The sequence below is a fragment of the Arachis hypogaea genome, chromosome 9 (assembly GCF_003086295.3).
Source record: "Arachis hypogaea cultivar Tifrunner chromosome 9, arahy.Tifrunner.gnm2.J5K5, whole genome shotgun sequence".
NCBI lineage: Eukaryota > Viridiplantae > Streptophyta > Magnoliopsida > Fabales > Fabaceae > Arachis > Arachis hypogaea.
Window position 1 is genome coordinate 85,720,643 of NC_092044.1, and position 18,599 is coordinate 85,739,241.

The 18,599-nt window shown below is 34.1% G+C and overlaps 2 protein-coding genes across 2 annotated transcripts; one reads left to right on the plus strand and one right to left on the minus strand.

Moving 5' to 3' along the window:
* The first annotated feature begins 3,304 nt into the window (after positions 1-3,304).
* Positions 3,305-3,925, plus strand: LOC140175155 (uncharacterized). The gene has a single exon (XM_072202088.1). The coding sequence runs from the start codon at positions 3,305-3,307 to the stop codon at positions 3,923-3,925; it is 621 nt and encodes a 206-aa protein (XP_072058189.1).
* Positions 3,926-5,373: 1,448 nt separating this feature from the next.
* Positions 5,374-7,272, minus strand: LOC112711150 (calmodulin-5/6/7/8). Its single transcript, XM_025763723.3, has 4 exons — positions 7,093-7,272; positions 6,761-6,918; positions 6,510-6,593; positions 5,374-5,913 (listed from the first exon to the last, which is right to left on the minus strand). Exons 1-4 carry the CDS (start codon positions 7,166-7,168, stop codon positions 5,776-5,778), a joined length of 456 nt encoding a protein of 151 aa, XP_025619508.1. The 5' UTR covers positions 7,169-7,272; the 3' UTR covers positions 5,374-5,775.
* Between the last annotated feature and the right edge of the window lie 11,327 nt (positions 7,273-18,599).

Genomic DNA, 18,599 nt, shown 5'->3' on the forward strand with positions numbered 1-18,599 from the left:
ATCAGGAGCACCGACAACAAACTTTCGATCCCAACTATTTCCCGTCTCCTGAGAGCCGGGGAAGAACCTCTCACAGAAGCCGTTCCCAGCACACTCCCACCACAAGATCGGAATCGAAAAGCAGCTGGGAAGACCAGGAGCACCTGAGAAGGTGGAATGACCCCTTCATCTATGCCCAACCTAGAGGGACTCACACCGCGAGGCGAGATCGGGAAGACAACGGAGAAAGAACGAGGAGAGCGCGACGACCTGTGATCATGGGAGCAACCCCTTTCCATCATTCTATCCTCGAGGTCCGGCTACCAAAACACTTTGATAAGCCGACGGACATGAGGTATGATGGAACTCAAGACCCACAGGAACATCTGACGCCCTTCAAGGCCAGAATGAATTTGGAGGGAGTAGGCGACGAAGTCAGGTGTCGCGCTTTCCCGGTCACCCTGGCTGGACCCGTAATACGGTGGTTTAATAGCCTCCCGCAAGGTTCTTTCCCTACGGTGGTTTAATCAGCTGTGCCTTCTTGGCCCAATTCACTACTCGAATCGCGAAGGCGAAACACTCGATAAACTTACTCGGGGTGACACAAAGGCACGGTGAGCCGACCAGAAAATACTTGGACCGATTTAACGATGAGTGTTTGGAAATAGATGGCCTAACCGATTCGGTGGCCAGTCTGTGTCTGACGAACAGACTTCTGAATGAGGAGTTTAGGAAGCACCTCACCACGAAGCCAATGTGGACGATGCAGGAGATCCAAAGCATTGCCAAGGAATATATCAACGATGAAGAAGTCAGTCAAGTCGTGGCTGCCAACAAGCGGCAGCCCTCCTACAATCAACCACGGCAGCACGGTAGCGGAGAAAGGCAGAAGGAACACACCAGAAACGGCACTCCGAGCAAGACACCAAGGCCGTTTCCTCGGGTCGGGAAGTTCACCAATTACACTCCCCTCACTGTCCCCATCATAGAAGTTTATCAACAGATAGCCGAGAAGGAAATCTTGTCGAAGCCCCGACCTCTAAAGGACCGAACCGGGGGGAACAAGAGCCTCTATTGTGATTATCATAAGGGCTATGGACATAAGACACAGGACTGCTTCAACCTGAAGGATGCCCTGGAACAGGCAATCCGGGACAGAAAACTAGCCGAATTCTTCCACCTCATCAGGGAGTCGAGGAGACGAAATCGCGACCACGAGGGAGAGGACAAGACCCGTGCGATTAAGCGACGTCAAGAGCCAGAGGACAACGACCACGGCCTTACTATAGTAAACGTGGTAGCAGCAAGAAACGCGGTTCTGAGGTCGAAGTCGGCACACAAGAAAGACGCCAAAGTCCTGGCAATTTCGTCGTCTTCCACGCGAAGCTCCAAAAGGCCTCCGTCCATTTTGTTCGGTCCGAAAGACCAATGGTTCGACGAGATCGCCGAACCCCCCCCCCATGGTCATCACGGCCAGAGTGGGAACCGGTCTCATCAAGCAGATCCTTGTAGATACTAGGGCAGACTCGATATTATGTTCCGCAACGTGTTCGATGCCTTGGGTCTACGGGATGCCGACTTAAAGACTCACCAGCACGGCGTTGTAGGATTGGGCGACCACTTCATCAAGCCCGATGGGATAATCTCCCTGCCGGTATCCATAGGACTAGGACAGGGGCGAAAATCAGTAATGGCCGACTTTGTGGTTCTGCAAGACTCCACGGCCTACAACGTCATCCTAGAGAGGAAAACCCTTAGCGATCTCGGGGCAGTGATCAGTACAAAGATGTTGATAATGAAGTTCGTCGCTGATGACGGATCCGTAGGATCCATAAAAGAAGACTTGGAAATGGCAGTCGCTTGCGACAACGCCAGTCTCTCCTTAAGAAAGAAATCTAAAGAAGCATCAGGAGTGTTTCTCGCTGACCTGGATGCTAGAGTCAGCGACAAGCCCATACCCGAATCGGAGGGGAACTTGGAAAAGTTTAGGGTCAGGGACACGGAGTAGAAGTTCACCTTCGTGAACAGAAACCTCCCACATGAATTGAAGGAACCTCTAGTGGAAATAATCAGGGCCAACGGCGACCTATTTGCTTGGACACCAGTCGACATGCCAGAGATAGACCCCCAACTCATGTCACATCATCTGGCCGTCAAGCCGGAGGCCAGACCGGTGGCTCAGAGGAGAAGAAAGATGTCGACAGAAAGAGCAGAGGAGGTGGCCAAGCAGATGGCTAGCCTCCTCGAAGCAGGATTTATTCGAGAACTCGATTACTCGACCTGGCTGTCTTGTGTGGTTCTAGTAAGAAAGCACAGTGGAAAATGGAGGATGTGTGTGGACTACTCCGATCTCAACAAAGCATGCCCCAAGGACTGCTACCCCCTACCCAACATTGATGCGCTCGTCGATGCGGCAGCAGGATATCGGTATCTGAGCTTCATGGATGCTTATTCCGGCTACAATCAGATACCGATGCACCGGCCTGACGAAGAGAAAATAGCGTTCGTAACACCGGGGGGAATATATTGCTACAAAGTAATGCCGTTCGGCCTCAAGAACGCAGGGGCCACATATCAAAGGGTAATGAACAAGATATTCAACGACCTCATAGGAAAAATGGTGGAAGTGTACGTCGATGATATCCTCGCGAAGACCACCTGGCATGAGGACCTCTTAGGCGACCTAGGAAATGTGTTTTCTTCCCTCCGACAACTCGGCATGAGGCTCAACCCACTCAAGTGTGCCTTTGCCATGGAGGCAGGAAAGTTCCTAGGATTTATGATAACCCAAAGAGGGGTGGAGGCCAACCCAGAAAAGTGTCAAGCTATACTCCAAATAAAGAGCTCGGGCTGTGTCAAAGACGTTCATAGATTGTTGGGAAGGCTCACCGCACTATCCCGCTTCCTCGGGGCGTCGGCAGCGAAGGCCCTGCCATTTTTCAACTTGATGAGAAAGGGGATAGCATTCGAATGGATCCCGGCGTGCGAGGAAGCATTCAATCATTTCAAAGAGATCCTAGCAACACCACCCGTACTCGGGAAGCCCAAGGTTGGAGAACCGCTATACCTGTATCTGGCCATAACAGAGGAAGCGATGGCGGCGGTTCTGGTACGGGAAGAAGGGAAGGTGCAGCAACCAATCTACTTCATGAGCAGAGCATTGTAAGGAGCAGAGCTGAGATACAGCAAACTAGAGAAGCTAGCACTGGCACTCCTAACCTCTTCCCACAGATTGCGGCAATACTTCCAAGGTCACCAAGTGGTCGTAAGAATAGACCAGGAAATCCGCCAGGTACTCCAGAAACCCAACTTAACAGGAAGAATAATGACTTGGGCTATCGAGCTATCCCAGTACGACTTGCGGTATGAGCCCCGGCATGCGATTAAGGCACAAGCAATGGCCGACTTCTTAGTAGAAGTAACGGAGGACCCAACCGAGGAAACGGGCATACGGTGGAGGCTCCACGTAGACGGGGCCTCCAACCAAACGTCCGGAGGTGCCGGAATCATCTTGGAAAGCCCTGCCGGGGTCATATACGAACAATCGATCAAGTTTGAGTTTCCGGTATCAAACAACCAAGCAGAGTACAAGGCCCTATTGGGCGGCTTAATCCTAGCTAAAGAAGTCGGAGCCACGAGGTTGGAAGTGTGCAGTGACTCACTGGTCGTCACCTCTCAAGTGAATGGAAGCTACCAAGCCAGAGACTCACTGTTACAGAAGTACTTGGAGAAGGTCAAAGAGTTGAGCAAACAATTCGAGGAGGTCACGATCCAGCACGTTCCGAGGGAAAGGAACACACGGGCAGACCTCCTATCCAAGCTAGCAAGCACAAAACCGAGAGCGGGCAACTGGTCTCTCATTCAAGGCATGATAAAGGAACCAGCAGTTGCCCTCCACCTAACAAAGACAAACCCATCCTGGATGGACCCAATGCAAGCTCCCTAACGGCGAGAAGGCGGCCAAAGCGTTGAGAAGGGAGGCGGCCAAATATGCGATCGTACAAGGTCAACTGTTTAAAAAGGGATTCAACCAGCCCTTGTTGAAGTGTCTGCATTCCGACCAAACAGACTACGTACTCAGAGAAGTCCATGAGGGGTGCTGCGGCCACCACATTGGGGGCAAAGCCCTAGTAAGAAAGCTCATCAGGGCTGGATATTACTAGCCGTCGATGATGACGGACTCCAAAGAGTTCGTGAGAAAATGTGTCAAGTGCCAAGAGAACGCCAACTTCCACAAGGCACCACCAACCGAACTAAACCTATTAACATCTTCCTGACCTTTCGCGCAGTAGGGAGTCGAGGAAGGTGGGTTTCCTCTTGTGGGACCCCTAAGGTACGACACACATCAATTTATCCCTTTTTCGCCTGCACACTCAACTGACTAGAGCGTCAGAGTGTCTTTGCAGGTGACACCCCCTCCACATCAGGAGCTCGGGACGTTGGCTACTCCAACTCCACCCTCGCGACTCGGTTCCAGGCCACACCCCACCTATCCACCCGAGGATCACTCTGAACCGTCCGGTACCCGACATACCGAACAAAAACTAAATCCAACAAGAGAATTAATGACTAAACATCTAAACTAATACAGTAACAACTTAAAAAAATCAATGAACAAGAGTAAAATTAAAGGACAAGAGAGGAAGTAGAAGGGTTCGTCGTTCGTCAAAACTGAAAAAGATAACGGCTAGAAAGTGGCTGGGATGCGGAGACGAAAATGTTGCCTAAGTCAAAAGCATGATCACTATTGATTTTGGAACATGGTATTTGGTTTTTCAGAATTATGGTTTTATCTAATAAATAGTGATGATCACTATTCATTTTGGAACAACATGGTATTTGGTTTCCCAAAATTATGGTTTTGTCTAATATATAGTGAGAGTAATATTTCAATATTTTGTATTGGTTCATTTTTTTTGTTAGATAAAAATTGGTATAATTTTTTAATATTAAAAGTTACAGTGTTTTGTAAAATTATGACAACTATTGAATTAGTAGAGAACAGATTATCAAATCAGAACTTTTTTAATTTATAAAGACAATACATAGAGTGCATATTATTTTAATATTAAATTATAAAACAAAGACTGTATATTGTCAGTATAGTACATATTTTACGTATTGTATTTATACAAAACAGCGCCCTTAAAATACTGTAAAATCTCATTTTTTATAATATTAACATAAAATTTTATTCACTCTTTAATATTAAAATAAAAAATCCTTTTGCATTCATATCTCTCCGTTAATTTTCATTTAATCAACGTTACCATAAGCTTGACATTTCCAAGTAACTAGAGAACATTAAGATATATCAATAAATAAACAATAATGCTGAACTAGAATTGAAAGAAAAGCTTCAAGTTGGAGTTGAACAAATGAAAGAAATGTAGGTTTGTTGTGGCAGGGGAAGTTACTCTAAAAGCAGGTCATTCATTCACAACATGGGAGGAAACTACTACAACAAGTAAAGGCAGAAAATACACACAAATTAAATTAAAGGAAAAATTTCAAGTATACCAAGAATATCGGTGTTCTAATTATTTTAAGCATTGATTTCAATTAATATATATTATATATATTTTTTATAATTTAGATCAACGGTTAAAATAATTGAAACACTGGTATTTCTAATACACTTGAAATTTTTTCTAAATTAAATTAAACTAACTAACTTATTTTCCTGTGAGGGAAACTAGGTTGGAAATCGGAATAATAAACTATAAATTAAAGCCCAAATGAATTTTGAAGATAACAAAAAAATTATGTATTTATGATGAGGGAATTTTATTAATTTCATCTAACGGCCATCATCATCTTGACAAATTCATCATAGTTAACTTGACCATCACCATCCAAATCTGCCTCTTTGATCATCTGTTCCACCTCTTCATCAGTTAGCTTTTCACCTAGATTTATCATTACATGTCTCAACTGCACACCAATAAATTAACCACACCCATTAAATAAATTACTTAGCTTATATATAAATGTAATTCAAGATGCTGATAATTCACACATATGGGATATTTGATATTTCTAATGAAAATTCACACACACAAAGGGTTACGAATTTAGTAAAATAATAAGATAGGTCTAGAGAAATGTGAGATTCCCTACAGCTCTCTCTCAAAAATGTCAAACTCCAATTAATTTTCTAATGAGACAGCTAATATTCATTGCATGCGGAAATGTACGGATTACTATCCTATCCTATATTAGTTCTACATATATAATTATATATACAGGATTTACAAATTCACAAATTTATGTATAAATTAAAAATCATGTAAATAATAATAACAGTTTAAATATAGAGCTGTAGTCCCTTAAGACCTTGTAAACTAGTTTTGCAACATATTGGGCCTACTTGCTTTGTTTATGTTCTATAGAATCTCTCGCTTTGTCAAATATGTCAGAAAGTGAAAGTCTTAAAAATGAATATACATGATATGATATGATAGAAATCATCAGTTATAATATATATTAAAAATGAAAGAAAAATAGAAAAGAACAAAAATAATATATACCTCACTGGCTGATATGAAACCATTTTGATCTTTGTCAAAAACCTTGAAAGCCTCTTTGAGTTCCTCCTCTGCATCATCAGTGTCCTAAAACATTGGAAAAGAACACCAAAAATAACTTATTACAACTTTAATTTGATAATCATAAATTGATTATTGACTTATAGTAATGAAGAAGAAATGACTTAATAATAATAATAATAATAATAATAATAATAATAATAATAATAATAATAATAATAATGCTTAGTTACTTTGATTTTCTTGGCCATCAAGTTCAAGAACTCATCAAATTCAATGGTTCCATTGCCATCAGCATCAACCTCAGTAATCATATCTTGAAGCTCTTCTTCAGTTGGGTTCTGATCCAATGAACGGATCACAGTGGCAAGTTCCTCAACAGTAATGCAACCTATATATTCAGTGAATATTCAACATACAACATGCACACACACACATATATATATATATATGATGATGTTGCTGAGAATTATGTTATTCTATCAATTTAAATTAAAGAAGAACAATTCAGGTGCATATATAACAGATACATACATATATGCCTAATGAATAATACTATACTGACCATCTCCATCTTTGTCAAACAAGCCAAAGGCTTCTTTGAAGTCAACAATCTGTTCTTCACTAAGAATATCTGCCATTGTATGTATGTGTCTATGTCCAGAAGAGAGAGAGAGAGAGAGAGAGAGAGAGAGAGAGAGAGAGAGAGAGAGAGAGAGAGAGAGAGAGAGGAATATAATGTGGTGAGTTGAGTATAGCTCAATCTTAGCTGGGCTATATGTAGAACTTCAATGACCCTATAGTCTACCACAAAATCTTAAAAAAAAAGAAAGAAAATTTAATACAATAATATTGATCGAGTCAAATTAAGCTTATGACTAATAAGGAAGTTGGCATAGCAAAAGAGATGCATTCAATAATATCTAAGAGGAATTTGAATTGTATTAAAAAAGAAATACTAATTCTAATTTACAGAGCAAATATATGTATATGATAAATTTCATTTTCACGGTAAGAAAAGAGTGCTATTTTAATATGATTTTTTTTAACGGCTATAGTTAAATGTAAAAATTAATATATATTTTTGATAAATATCATAAATATTAAATTTTTTATATTTTTTGATAAATAATTTGATTGTAGAAAATTACTCCTCAATTTTGATACTTATTTATTTTTAATTTATTTTATTATTCTTTTTCTTCGTTGAACTCCGTCAATTTTGACATCACACTACTCTCAATTTAAGATTATATTATTCATTCTTCATCTTTGAAATTTCAGTTTATTCTTCAGTTTCAAAATCTCATCTCATTCTTTGTTAAAAATTTTTGTTGAAAATTTTTTATGGTCAATAAGTGTCAAAATAAATAGTATTTTTAACGATTAATAAGTATCACAAAAAATATATTCTCAAATTTTTCTAACAAATTATTTTTTACGGCCAATATTTATTAAAATAAAATTTAAACTTTTTTTACAATTACTTATATGTCAAAAATATTATTTTTGACAAAACTTTCATTAACATATTTTCACAGTTAAAATAATGTCAAAATTTTTTTTTGACGAATTTTAATTTTTTTTACACATAATAATCCTAAAAAATAATCTATATTATTGTAGTATTTAAAGCATTTAGAGTTACATATGGGTTTAAAATATACTTATATGTAATATTAAATTGATAAAAATAATTATTTTTTATATTTATTATGTGAATTATCATCTAAAGGAATTAATGTAATTAAATGATGGTATAAAAGAATATCAAAATTAAACTTTTGTATAATATTTTTTTCTGAGGGAAAAAAATTAACGATGTATTCGGTTTGTTTATTTTTTATTTCAAATATTTTTATTTTTACTATTTTGTGAAGAAAAAAATAAAAACAAAAAATTAAATTGAATTTGATTCTGTTAATTTTTTTTCATAAAATTCTGAAATTTAAAATATTAAATTAAAACAAAAAAAAACATTTTTTAATACCAAACAGACCCTAGACTCCTAGAGCTTGTGGCTGAATTATTTTGGTGAGATAGTTGTGATTTTTATTATGGTAAAAAATAATCAAATTGTGTAACCCTTGATATAGGGTGTGGGGGTGGGGCATGATGATTTTAATGGCTTCCATGTTTCATTAGTAGTTTTTGTTCATATTCATTTGAATATAATAATTTAATAATTGGAGAGGAAATTTTGACAGCTGGGAAGGTTTGGTGCTCAGGGGACAAAACAAAAACCCATTAATTCATGCAAAACTTCAAAGGTTAATAATACGGGTAGAAATAGACCAGTGGTCTGTCAGAAATTTACAAATGTATACATTTAGGTTAATCTGTTCCAAAATAACTATAAATTTAGGTTGTTTTAAAATTCTAAAATTATTAATAAATCAGAACTAGATTCATATATTAGTTTAATTGATATATTAAATTTATTTGGATCTGTCGAAATATAAATAAATTTTGGTAAACTAAAAATTAATTAAATTTATTTTTTATACTTTATTATAAATATTTTATATATTTTAAATAATTTAAAAAATTAGATGTTATTGTAAATATTGAATTTGATTTATTGCATATAAATAAGTTTTATAAAAAAAAGTTTCTTTTAATTGTTTTTTGTAAAATAGAAAATGTAAGTGAGATTTTTTAATAGACTTTAAACCAAGAAGATTAATAGTATGTGAGATTTAATACTTGAAAAAAATAGTCTATAATGTAGCGTCAATTTTGAGATATTGAGATGCAGATTAAGAGACTAAAATTTAGTATTATGTTTATTAATTTAGAAACTAATACTTAAATTTCAGTCTCTATTTTTAAAATTTCAGTATTCTAGTACCTCTAAAAAGTGAGAACACATACTACAAGAAAAACGTTGAGTACCATCGAATTTAGCGAGGAACGTTACCGTCAAATTTTTTGACGATTATGAGTGAAAATTCGTCCCTTAAACAAATTACCATCAGATTTAGAATTTCGTCGCTAAAGTCAACGGTGAATAAAAGTGCGAAAATTAATTTTATTAGCACTGAATTTACCGTGGAATTTTCCGTCAGAAAATTCCGACGGTAACAAGATTTAGTGAAACGCGTCATTTAGGGTGTAATTTAGGGTTTGTTTTGGGCTGATGGTGTTTTGGATGATTGTTAATTTTTTGAGTTTATTGTTGTCTAAGTTAATTAGTGCTGATTGTTATTAATTTTCTGAGTTAATTTTAGCTTATTAATTTTTTAAGTTGATTATCGACTTATTGTTGATTGTTGTTAATTTTTTGAATTTATTATTGTTTGAGTTAATTATTTTCTGAGTTAATTAATGTTGATTATTTTTAATTTTTTGAATTAATTTTAACTTGTTAATTTTTTAAGTTAATTATTAACTTATTATTGATTGTTGTTAATTTTCTGAGTTTATTGTTGTCTGAGTTAATTATTTTCTGAATTAATTTGTTAAGTTGATTGTTGTTAATTTTAATAAGTTTGTTGTAATTTACTCATTTGAATATATGAACTTTGATTTGTTTGTTTAATTATAAGTTGTGTGTTGATTATGTTTATAGTTTGTGTGTTAATTATGTTTATAGTTTGCAACTGAAGATGTACAGCTTGCTATTCCAGAAAATACTCATCTAGACAGTAGGTTTGTAAGTTGCTGAAATTGTATAAATTTAAATAGATATCTCATGTGAGAGTCATACATATGCAAGTTAGTGGATTACTTATAATCTTAAATATATAATTACTTTTTTTAAATATTTTATTATCTAGAGAGTTTTTACTATGCAATTTACTTAGCCACCATGAGCCATCTTATTTTTCATATCGAACTTTATGTATGTTCATCTTTTTTAGATTTAGAGTATATGTTTATAGTGCTACTTTTTTCCATACACGAGTAATTATTATTTTTCTTCTTTATTCTTAAATTTTGATGTGTGAACTTATTTGTAAACATTTAATGAAAAATTATAGACAAATTATTATAAAAAATTTTAAAATTTTAAATTTTTTTAGTTTAAAAGAGATTGAATTTAAACATTTAAAATTATATATTGAGTTTTTAAACAATTTTTTAAAAAAAAATAAAATTTAAGATTGCTATTGAATTTTATTGGGGGATAAATCCGACGGTAACAAGCTCTAAAATTTTGCCAATTAAAAGTTAATATCTGCCATTAAATTCGCTAGTAATTAGCAGTAGACGAAAAAATCTATCGGTAACAATTACCGGCGAAGTTTACACCATCGAATTTATTCCAAAGGTAAATATATTACCAGTGAATTTTTTGGTAAATCCGACAGTAAATTTGATGGTATCAGATGAATTTTTTGTAGTGACAGAGGACTGAAATTTTTGGAGACGAAAATTAAAACTTTAATTACTTTTCTTTTCTCAAATGCCCTCATTCAAAATTTTATATTCCAAATTTATCCTTCACTCCCAACTTCATCCCAACTCTCACCCACCACCCAATTCCACCCCACCTTTCACTTCTCCACCACACCTCCACTACCACTAAAAACAGTGCCGACAGTAACAACAACAATGTCATTAATCAAATTCAACAACAACAATTTCATAAATCAAATTTAACAACAAAATAATTTCATAAATTATATTCAACAACAACAACAATACAAAAACAAGAACAATCTCATAAAATTAAAAACAACAATCTCAAAATAGAAAAGAGAAGAATAGCGAGACATAGAGGTGGCACAGTAATGTGGGACTAGAACAGAGACGACGCAGTGAGCACAAAGAACAGAGATGACACGGTGGACCATCGATGAGCAGGAACGGATTTACCCATACAGGAGTGGGGGGCAAGTGCCCCAGTGAAATTTTAAATATTATTTAGTAACTCTCAATAATAAAAGTTAGTGCCGCCACTACAAATCTAGTTTTGACCTCACCTTCAAATTCCTAACCCTTTTCCCTTTTTTTTCAATTTTCTTTCTCTGCAGCTCTGCCCCACTCCAACTCTCCAGACTTACTGCCACCACTCCCGCCAGCTTCATTGCCGCCGATGATAAACCCCATTTTTAGGGTTTATCTTGTAATTAATTTAGTGGATTTTATCCATTATTCGCACATTTATTCATTGAATTTGCATGTTTTACATTTTCCTTCCTAATTTTGTACTATGAGTGAAAACATGCTTCTTTGACCTTAAATTAGCTAACTTTAATCCTCTCTTTATTACCATTCGATGCCGTGATATGTTTCCCGAGTGTTTTCAGGGTTTATAAGGCAAGAATGGCTTAGAGGATGGAAAGGAAGCATGCAAAAGTAGAAGGAACACAAGAAATTGAGGTTTTGGAAAGCTGGCAGCGACGCGCACGCATGATATGACGCGTACGCGTGACTGGCGCAGGATGTAAGCGCCGCGTACGCGTGGGCAACGCGTACGCGTGACAAAGCGTCACGTGCTACAGATATCAGAAAACGCTGAGGGCTATTTCTGGATTATTTTCTGCCTAGTTCTAAGTCCGAAAACACAGATTAGAGGCTGCAGAGTGGGGAAATCAAGGATACAACACTCATTATTCACATATTAGGTTTTAGATGTAGTTTCTAAAGAGAGAGAGAGGCTCTCTCCTCTCTCTAGATTTTAGGGTTTCTCTTAATTTTACGTTTATTTCTTCTCAAATTCAGGTTCAATGTTCCTTTAATTTAGTTTTTTTATACTCTTATTTATTCTAGTACTTTGGTTTATCTACTTATATCATTGATTCCTTTATGTTACTAATTTGGTTTATGAATTCTTCTTGTTTCCTTTTATTCATATTAATGCAATTTATATTTCATGTTTCTTATTGTTCAATTGCTTTGTTAATTTTATTTCTTTGCTTTGGTTTGTTTAGAATTTTCTATGTCTTGTTAGTTTTCTATGTTTTGATGTTATACCCTCCAAGTATTTGATAAAATGGTTGGGAGAATTTTTATTTAGATTTTCATGCTCTTGCCTTGGATTAATTATTTAGAGACTCTTGAGTTATCAAAGGTCTTTTGTTGATTGGTAACTGAGAGTCTGAGACTTGCTAGTTGACTTAGACTTCACTAAATCGAATCTTTGATTAGGACTTGTGAACTTAAGTTAAATTTACTCACTTGGCTTTCCTTCATTGTTAGAGGTTGACTAAGTGAAATCAAAAGGCAATTACCATCACAATTGATAACGATAATAAGGATATGATTTCTAATCCTCGATCCTTACTAAGAGCTTTATTATTTATTAGTTTATCTTCTTGCCATTTTTACTTTCTTGTCTCCTATTTCAAAACCCAAAAAGATATAATCTCTTAACCAATAATAAACTACACTTTTCTGCAATTCCTTGAGAGACGACCCGAGGTTTAATACTTCGATTAATTTTATTTGGTTTGCTTAAGTGACAAACATATTAAATTTGATTGAGGTTGAATTGTCGGTTTAGAACTATACTTGCAACGCGATTATTTTTGTGAAAGTCTTTGCCGACGATTTTTCTACCCGTCAGCCGACGTCGCTATTATCCCGTTCTGGCGTTCTGCCTGTCAAGCTTCTTCAACACCTGCGTCGCTGTCGTTCAGCATTTCTCCTTGCATCATTGCTCCACGTCTCCACTGTCGTCCCCATTCTGCACTTCTACCCGACGTATCTCGCCACTCCGTCTTCATCTGTTGCTACTTCGTATGTTGCCACTCCGTCATCTCCAGTTTCCCGTTATTTCAGGCATTGACCGCATCGCACCTCTTTGGCTCCAGTCTTCACTCTTCACTCTTCAGCCTCTCGAGTGAGTCTGTTTGTCCTTGGTGCCTGCTAGGCGCCGCACCGCTGCTTGCTGCTGCCTCCTAGAGTCTTGCCATCTTTGTATATTCATTGATCTGTGATCTACTTGTTTCATTGCTTAGATATAGCATTTTTTTTGGAGTCTTGCTAAATTGGTATCATACTTGATACTTCCATTGTTCTGTTTGTTAATTATTTGTATAACTGTGTATTGACTTATTTTGAATTAAAAATTTAGGATATTATTCTTCTGTTCTTCACTTTTTATTGTTGTTGAAAATTAATTTGAGTGACTTGTTAATTATGTGTATCAACTTATTTTGAATTAGGAATTTCGGATATTGTTCTTTTGTTCTTTACTTAAATAATTGTTTAATGACATATATTAAAAGAGAGATATTTGATTGTATTGAAAATAAAAATATTATTCAACGTTTTTAAAATATGAAGCCAAGAAAGATGGAATTATAAATTATTTATTATTATTTTGATTTATTATTTTAGTTTTTTAATTTGTTAGTTAAATAATTTAAAGAGTAATTATATTTTACAATATCATAATATAATTATAAAAATTATTATTATATTATGTATCTTTTGCTTCTACTTTCAAAACTTTTTGAATCCTTCACCGTCAATGAGCATAAAAAACAAAGGTGCAATGAATTCGATCCTAAATGCAATATCAGTTACGACAAATTTAATTTCATCTACCTCACAGTCGAAAGTGACGATGACGGCAGAGTGAACAAGAGACCAAGATAGAGGAGAGAGAAGAAAGAAAAGGGGGACAGAAAACAAATAGAGAATTAGGATACGAAAAAGAAGAAGGGGTGAGTGGATTTAGATTTTTTAATTAATAAGAGTATTTAGTAATTTTAAATATTTTAGTCATTATTTTTATCTTAAATTAAATAAAATATTAAAATATAATTTAATTTTATATATTTTATATTAAATATAATACTAAAATTTATTTCAATTTCAATCTCTTAATATCTATCACTCAATTTTAATCTGTTTTTCAAACGTTCCTTCATATACTATCAATTATGCTCAAATCAATTAACTACGTTACAAATGTAAAAAGTGAAATTTAACTTGACATGTCCTACTTTTACTCTTAGATAACACATATAGGTGGAGATATAATAATAATAAATTTGAAAGGCACGGATTGAGAAATTATTTCAAATTTAAGTTTGTAATCAAATCTCCTATCTCCCCATTCAAGGACACAAAAAAAAAGACCATATATAATAAGCATGTTGGTTTACTTGGATGAGAGGAGAGAAGACCTAGACCTAGCTAGTTAGGGAAGACTAGAAATTAAAGAATATAGACAGAGTTTTGCAACTTGAGTAATGTATGTGTCTGGTAATTGCATAAATATAAGATGTAACACAGTCAACGCGGTTTCGAAAACCGAAAGGGTGAATAATTCTATGGCATCTTTCGTTAAATACAGGGTATTATAACGTCCATCCATCCTTGTCTAATTTTGTACTTTGATTTCAAATATTAACTAAATTTATATTTTTAATTTTACACATGATTTATTTGTTAAGATTGAGTTTGAACTGTGGATTTGTTTCTCTTTCCAATCCACTGTTGTCAGTATAAATAATTTCTTTACATTGATTGTTGTTTTAAGTTTATATAAAATAAAAGTTTAATTATTACTTTATTTGTTCTTATAAGTTTATAAAATTTATAATTAAATTATTATAATTTTTTAATTAAATTTTTATATTATTTTTAATTTTATAATTAAATTATTTTCATATCAAAACATTAAAATTAATTAATTAACAAAATATTTTTTTAAAATACATATAGTCAAAAAAATTAATTAGGTTATTAATTATATACATTCAATTTGTAAAAAAATATTCGATTAATTTTAATATTTTTTACACTAAAAAAATCTGATTACAAAATTAAAAATAGAATAAAAATTCAATAAAAAATATAAATATCTAATTACAAAATTAATAAAATTATAGAGACTAACAAAATAATCTAACCTACACAAAATTTGGACTTTTCAATAAAAAATGAAAACTACTTGATATTTAATTTGTTCAAACTCAAACATTTCAAACCCAAACTTTAACTCTTAAATATTGTGATATTTTCATTTTACTCTTTAAAGGAATTCATCAAGATTTTATTCCTAAAATATTTGTATGCTAATATTGATTCTTCTTCCTTATTCTTGCACATGTCTCAAATGGTATTAGAAAGATCCAAATGTTGCAATGAAATAAAATATTCCTATTTACCCAATTTTATGTAACAATTTTGATGAAGAAATGGAATTTTATCCGTGATGCTCTGATTTATCATGATACTAACCATATTAACAAAAAAGAGAATAAATTGCAGTTTATTTTTAAATACAAAGTCCAAGCGAATTTTTTAAAAATAAATATAAATATAATTAATATATGCATGGAAAAAGAATTTATGGTCACAAGAATGAAATGAGAAACAAATTTGCATTTTGATCTCGATCTTCATGGACAATATATAATATCAAAAAAATGAATGTAATGTTTTAACGTATTGATTGGGTGTAATTAAAAGTACTGTTAAATTGAAAGCTAATTCTAATTGTACAAATTAACACAAGTAGGTCAATAAAAACCAAACATGTAAGGATGGATATTATCATATTATACAATTCACTCAGTGAAAGTACATATACGCGTTTTTGTTGTACTTTTTCCCGAAGAAAATTGTACCAATAATATTTACAATAATTATTCTCTGAGAAACTCCACATTTGGGTTTAAACGACTTTTATATTAGATCAATTATTTTTTTAACAAAAAATAGATAAATTAATTTTAAATTTATAAAATTTCAGATAAATTATTATTTATCAATGCAATGAAGTAAATGAAAATTTTAGTTTCTTGTATTTTAAAATTTAAATAATTTAATGTCCTCAATCATATTATATTTAAAAATCAAAGAATAATTTGTCATTTCTTAAAAATACTAAGGACTAATTTATATCTTTTTAGTTTATAATACACTAACTTAATTATCTAATATTTTGAAAGATTAGAAATCAATTATATATCAATTTTTTATTGAAAAATAATTTATTCAATATAAACATTATTTAGGACCAATTAAGATATCACCTTAGAAATAGAGGTATACATATCTAAAAAGGTCTAAAAAAAATACAAGAGTTAAAAACATCAACAATGCTAACGTTATTGCATGGCAAGACGTGTTTAAAGTTTAAACTAATTATAACATTAACATAATTGGAGAGGTAGAATATAATTTTAGAGACAAAACCTACTTTTTTTGGAATAAACTCTTGAGATACTTCTAATTCTATTCTTAAAAAGAACGTACATAAGTCGAAACGCACAAATTTAAAGTTTGTTGTAACTAAGTCATTTCCTAAACTGAAAGAGTAAATTTGAAATATTTAATCTTTATAACTTTTTTGGTCTCCCTATTCATTAATTTAGTTATCTAGATTTTTTCTGGGGCAATTTATCATAATAAAAAAACTGTCTTTTAATATTATCAGTATACACAATTTATAAAACGGATACCAAAATGTATTTTTTCTATAAACTATGTAAACTGCGATAGGGGATCCACAGTTTACAAATACACATAAATCACTATAGGGATATCGCAATTTACGTTCTAGGCAAAAAAAAAGCATAATCCACAATAGGGATGTCGTGATTTATGTGTGAATGAGTAGTGTGCATAAACCGCAACAGGAGTCCAACAGCTTATGCGTTAGTATAAATATGCTTAAGGGTCTCGCGGATTATTCATTTATAGTTGTTATAAGGTTTTTAGAGAGAGAAGGAGAGATTTTCTAGAGAGAGAAAAAGAGAGAAAAAAATTTGTGGGTTGGTTGAGCTTGTTCGGACTAGGACTATGGCGGAGGAACGCAGTCTTTATAGGCTCAACGACATTGCGCACGTTGCTGGTAGCATAAACGAAGAGGTTAGTTTGGTTATTTTTAGTTAATGTATTTCGTATAATATTTTTTCAACGATTGTGATTTAGGTATTTAAATTTAGATTTAAATTATTATTTTAATATCATAAAATTTAGTATTTAATTAATTTAAATTAAAGTCTTGAATCATTTATGCAGGTTTTATTGAATTTTATGATTAAAAAATAGAAACTGTATGTTACCAATTTAAACTTTAATATTGTATTTTTTGTATTAGATTACTTTAAATTATTGTTGGATTTTTTATTTATTTGGTTTCTTCTGTCACATGCTCCAGCCGACTAGGTGTATTTATAGTGTCTGGAGACAGCAGAACATGCTTCTGCATGACAGGATCGTACTCTATCTGGAGAGGGCTGGTTTGTACCACCTGACGAGGCTCAACGCGAGGTGGTTCTAGTTGGACAAGCCCTTAGTCAGCGCTTTCATTAAGAGGTGGCGTCTTGAGACGCATACCTTTAATATGCCTTTTGGAAAGTGCACTATCATACTGCAGGATGTAGCATACCAGCTGGGGCTGCCCGTGGATGGTTTACATATATTCGGGTGCCTTACAGATTTTGAGAAGCTTATGGAAGAAGGCAAACCGGCGTGGGAGTGGTTTCAGGAACTGTTTGGCGAGCTTCCACCACAGAATAAGGTAAAGCAGTATACAGTCCACTTCACCTGGTTTCATGAGAGGTTCAGGGTGCTGCCGAATAATGCTACAGAAGATTTTCTGGCGGCTACTGTAGTCATGAATTTTCTAGCGGTTTTCTAGCTTCAGGTCGCGGGAATTCGACATCTATTCCTTCCCATTGGCTTCCAAGTATACATATCTGCACAGTTAGACTTTAACTGTAACTATTTTTTTTTTATTATGGTTCTACCTGTTAACTAGGTCATTAGCAATTTATACATGTGTATAACATTGTATTCGTTCAGGTGGGCCACCTACTTGCCGACTTCCGACCGCAAGGAGGAGAGAGTTATCCAGTGCCGCCTTGCGTTGGACCGCTTAGGTGATCGAGATATAAGTTTATTCATTTAGTTTCTATTTTTATCTAGTAATTAACTATATATTTATTATTTGATGGACTAGTAAATGTGTTCTGTCAACATTTGTAGATTGTTTGGGAGCCCTATGCTTCGCTCGACGTGATGGCCGTTGTTCATCTAGAGATTCTCACAGAGGAGCACAGTTGGTTATGGCGCGCATTTACTTACTTGATATACTTCGCCGTCATTGAGTGACACCAGGTGGATAGGGTGCTGCCATAGCTGGGTGGTATTCAGCAC

Bases quoted from the DNA above. Each gene is read 5' to 3' on its own strand.
- LOC112711150 (XM_025763723.3), bottom strand. From the start codon at position 7,168: ATGGCAGATATTCTTAGTGAAGAACAGATTGTTGACTTCAAAGAAGCC. The intron at 6,919-7,092 runs GTCAGTATAGTA...CTGAATATATAG, and splicing joins GTTTGACAAAGATGGAGATG to GTTGCATTACTGTTGAGGAA. The intron at 6,594-6,760 runs GTAACTAAGCAT...CCAATGTTTTAG, and splicing joins TGATGGCCAAGAAAATCAAA to GACACTGATGATGCAGAGGA.
- LOC140175155 (XM_072202088.1), top strand. From the start codon at position 3,305: ATGACTTGGGCTATCGAGCTATCCCAGTACGACTTGCGGTATGAGCCC.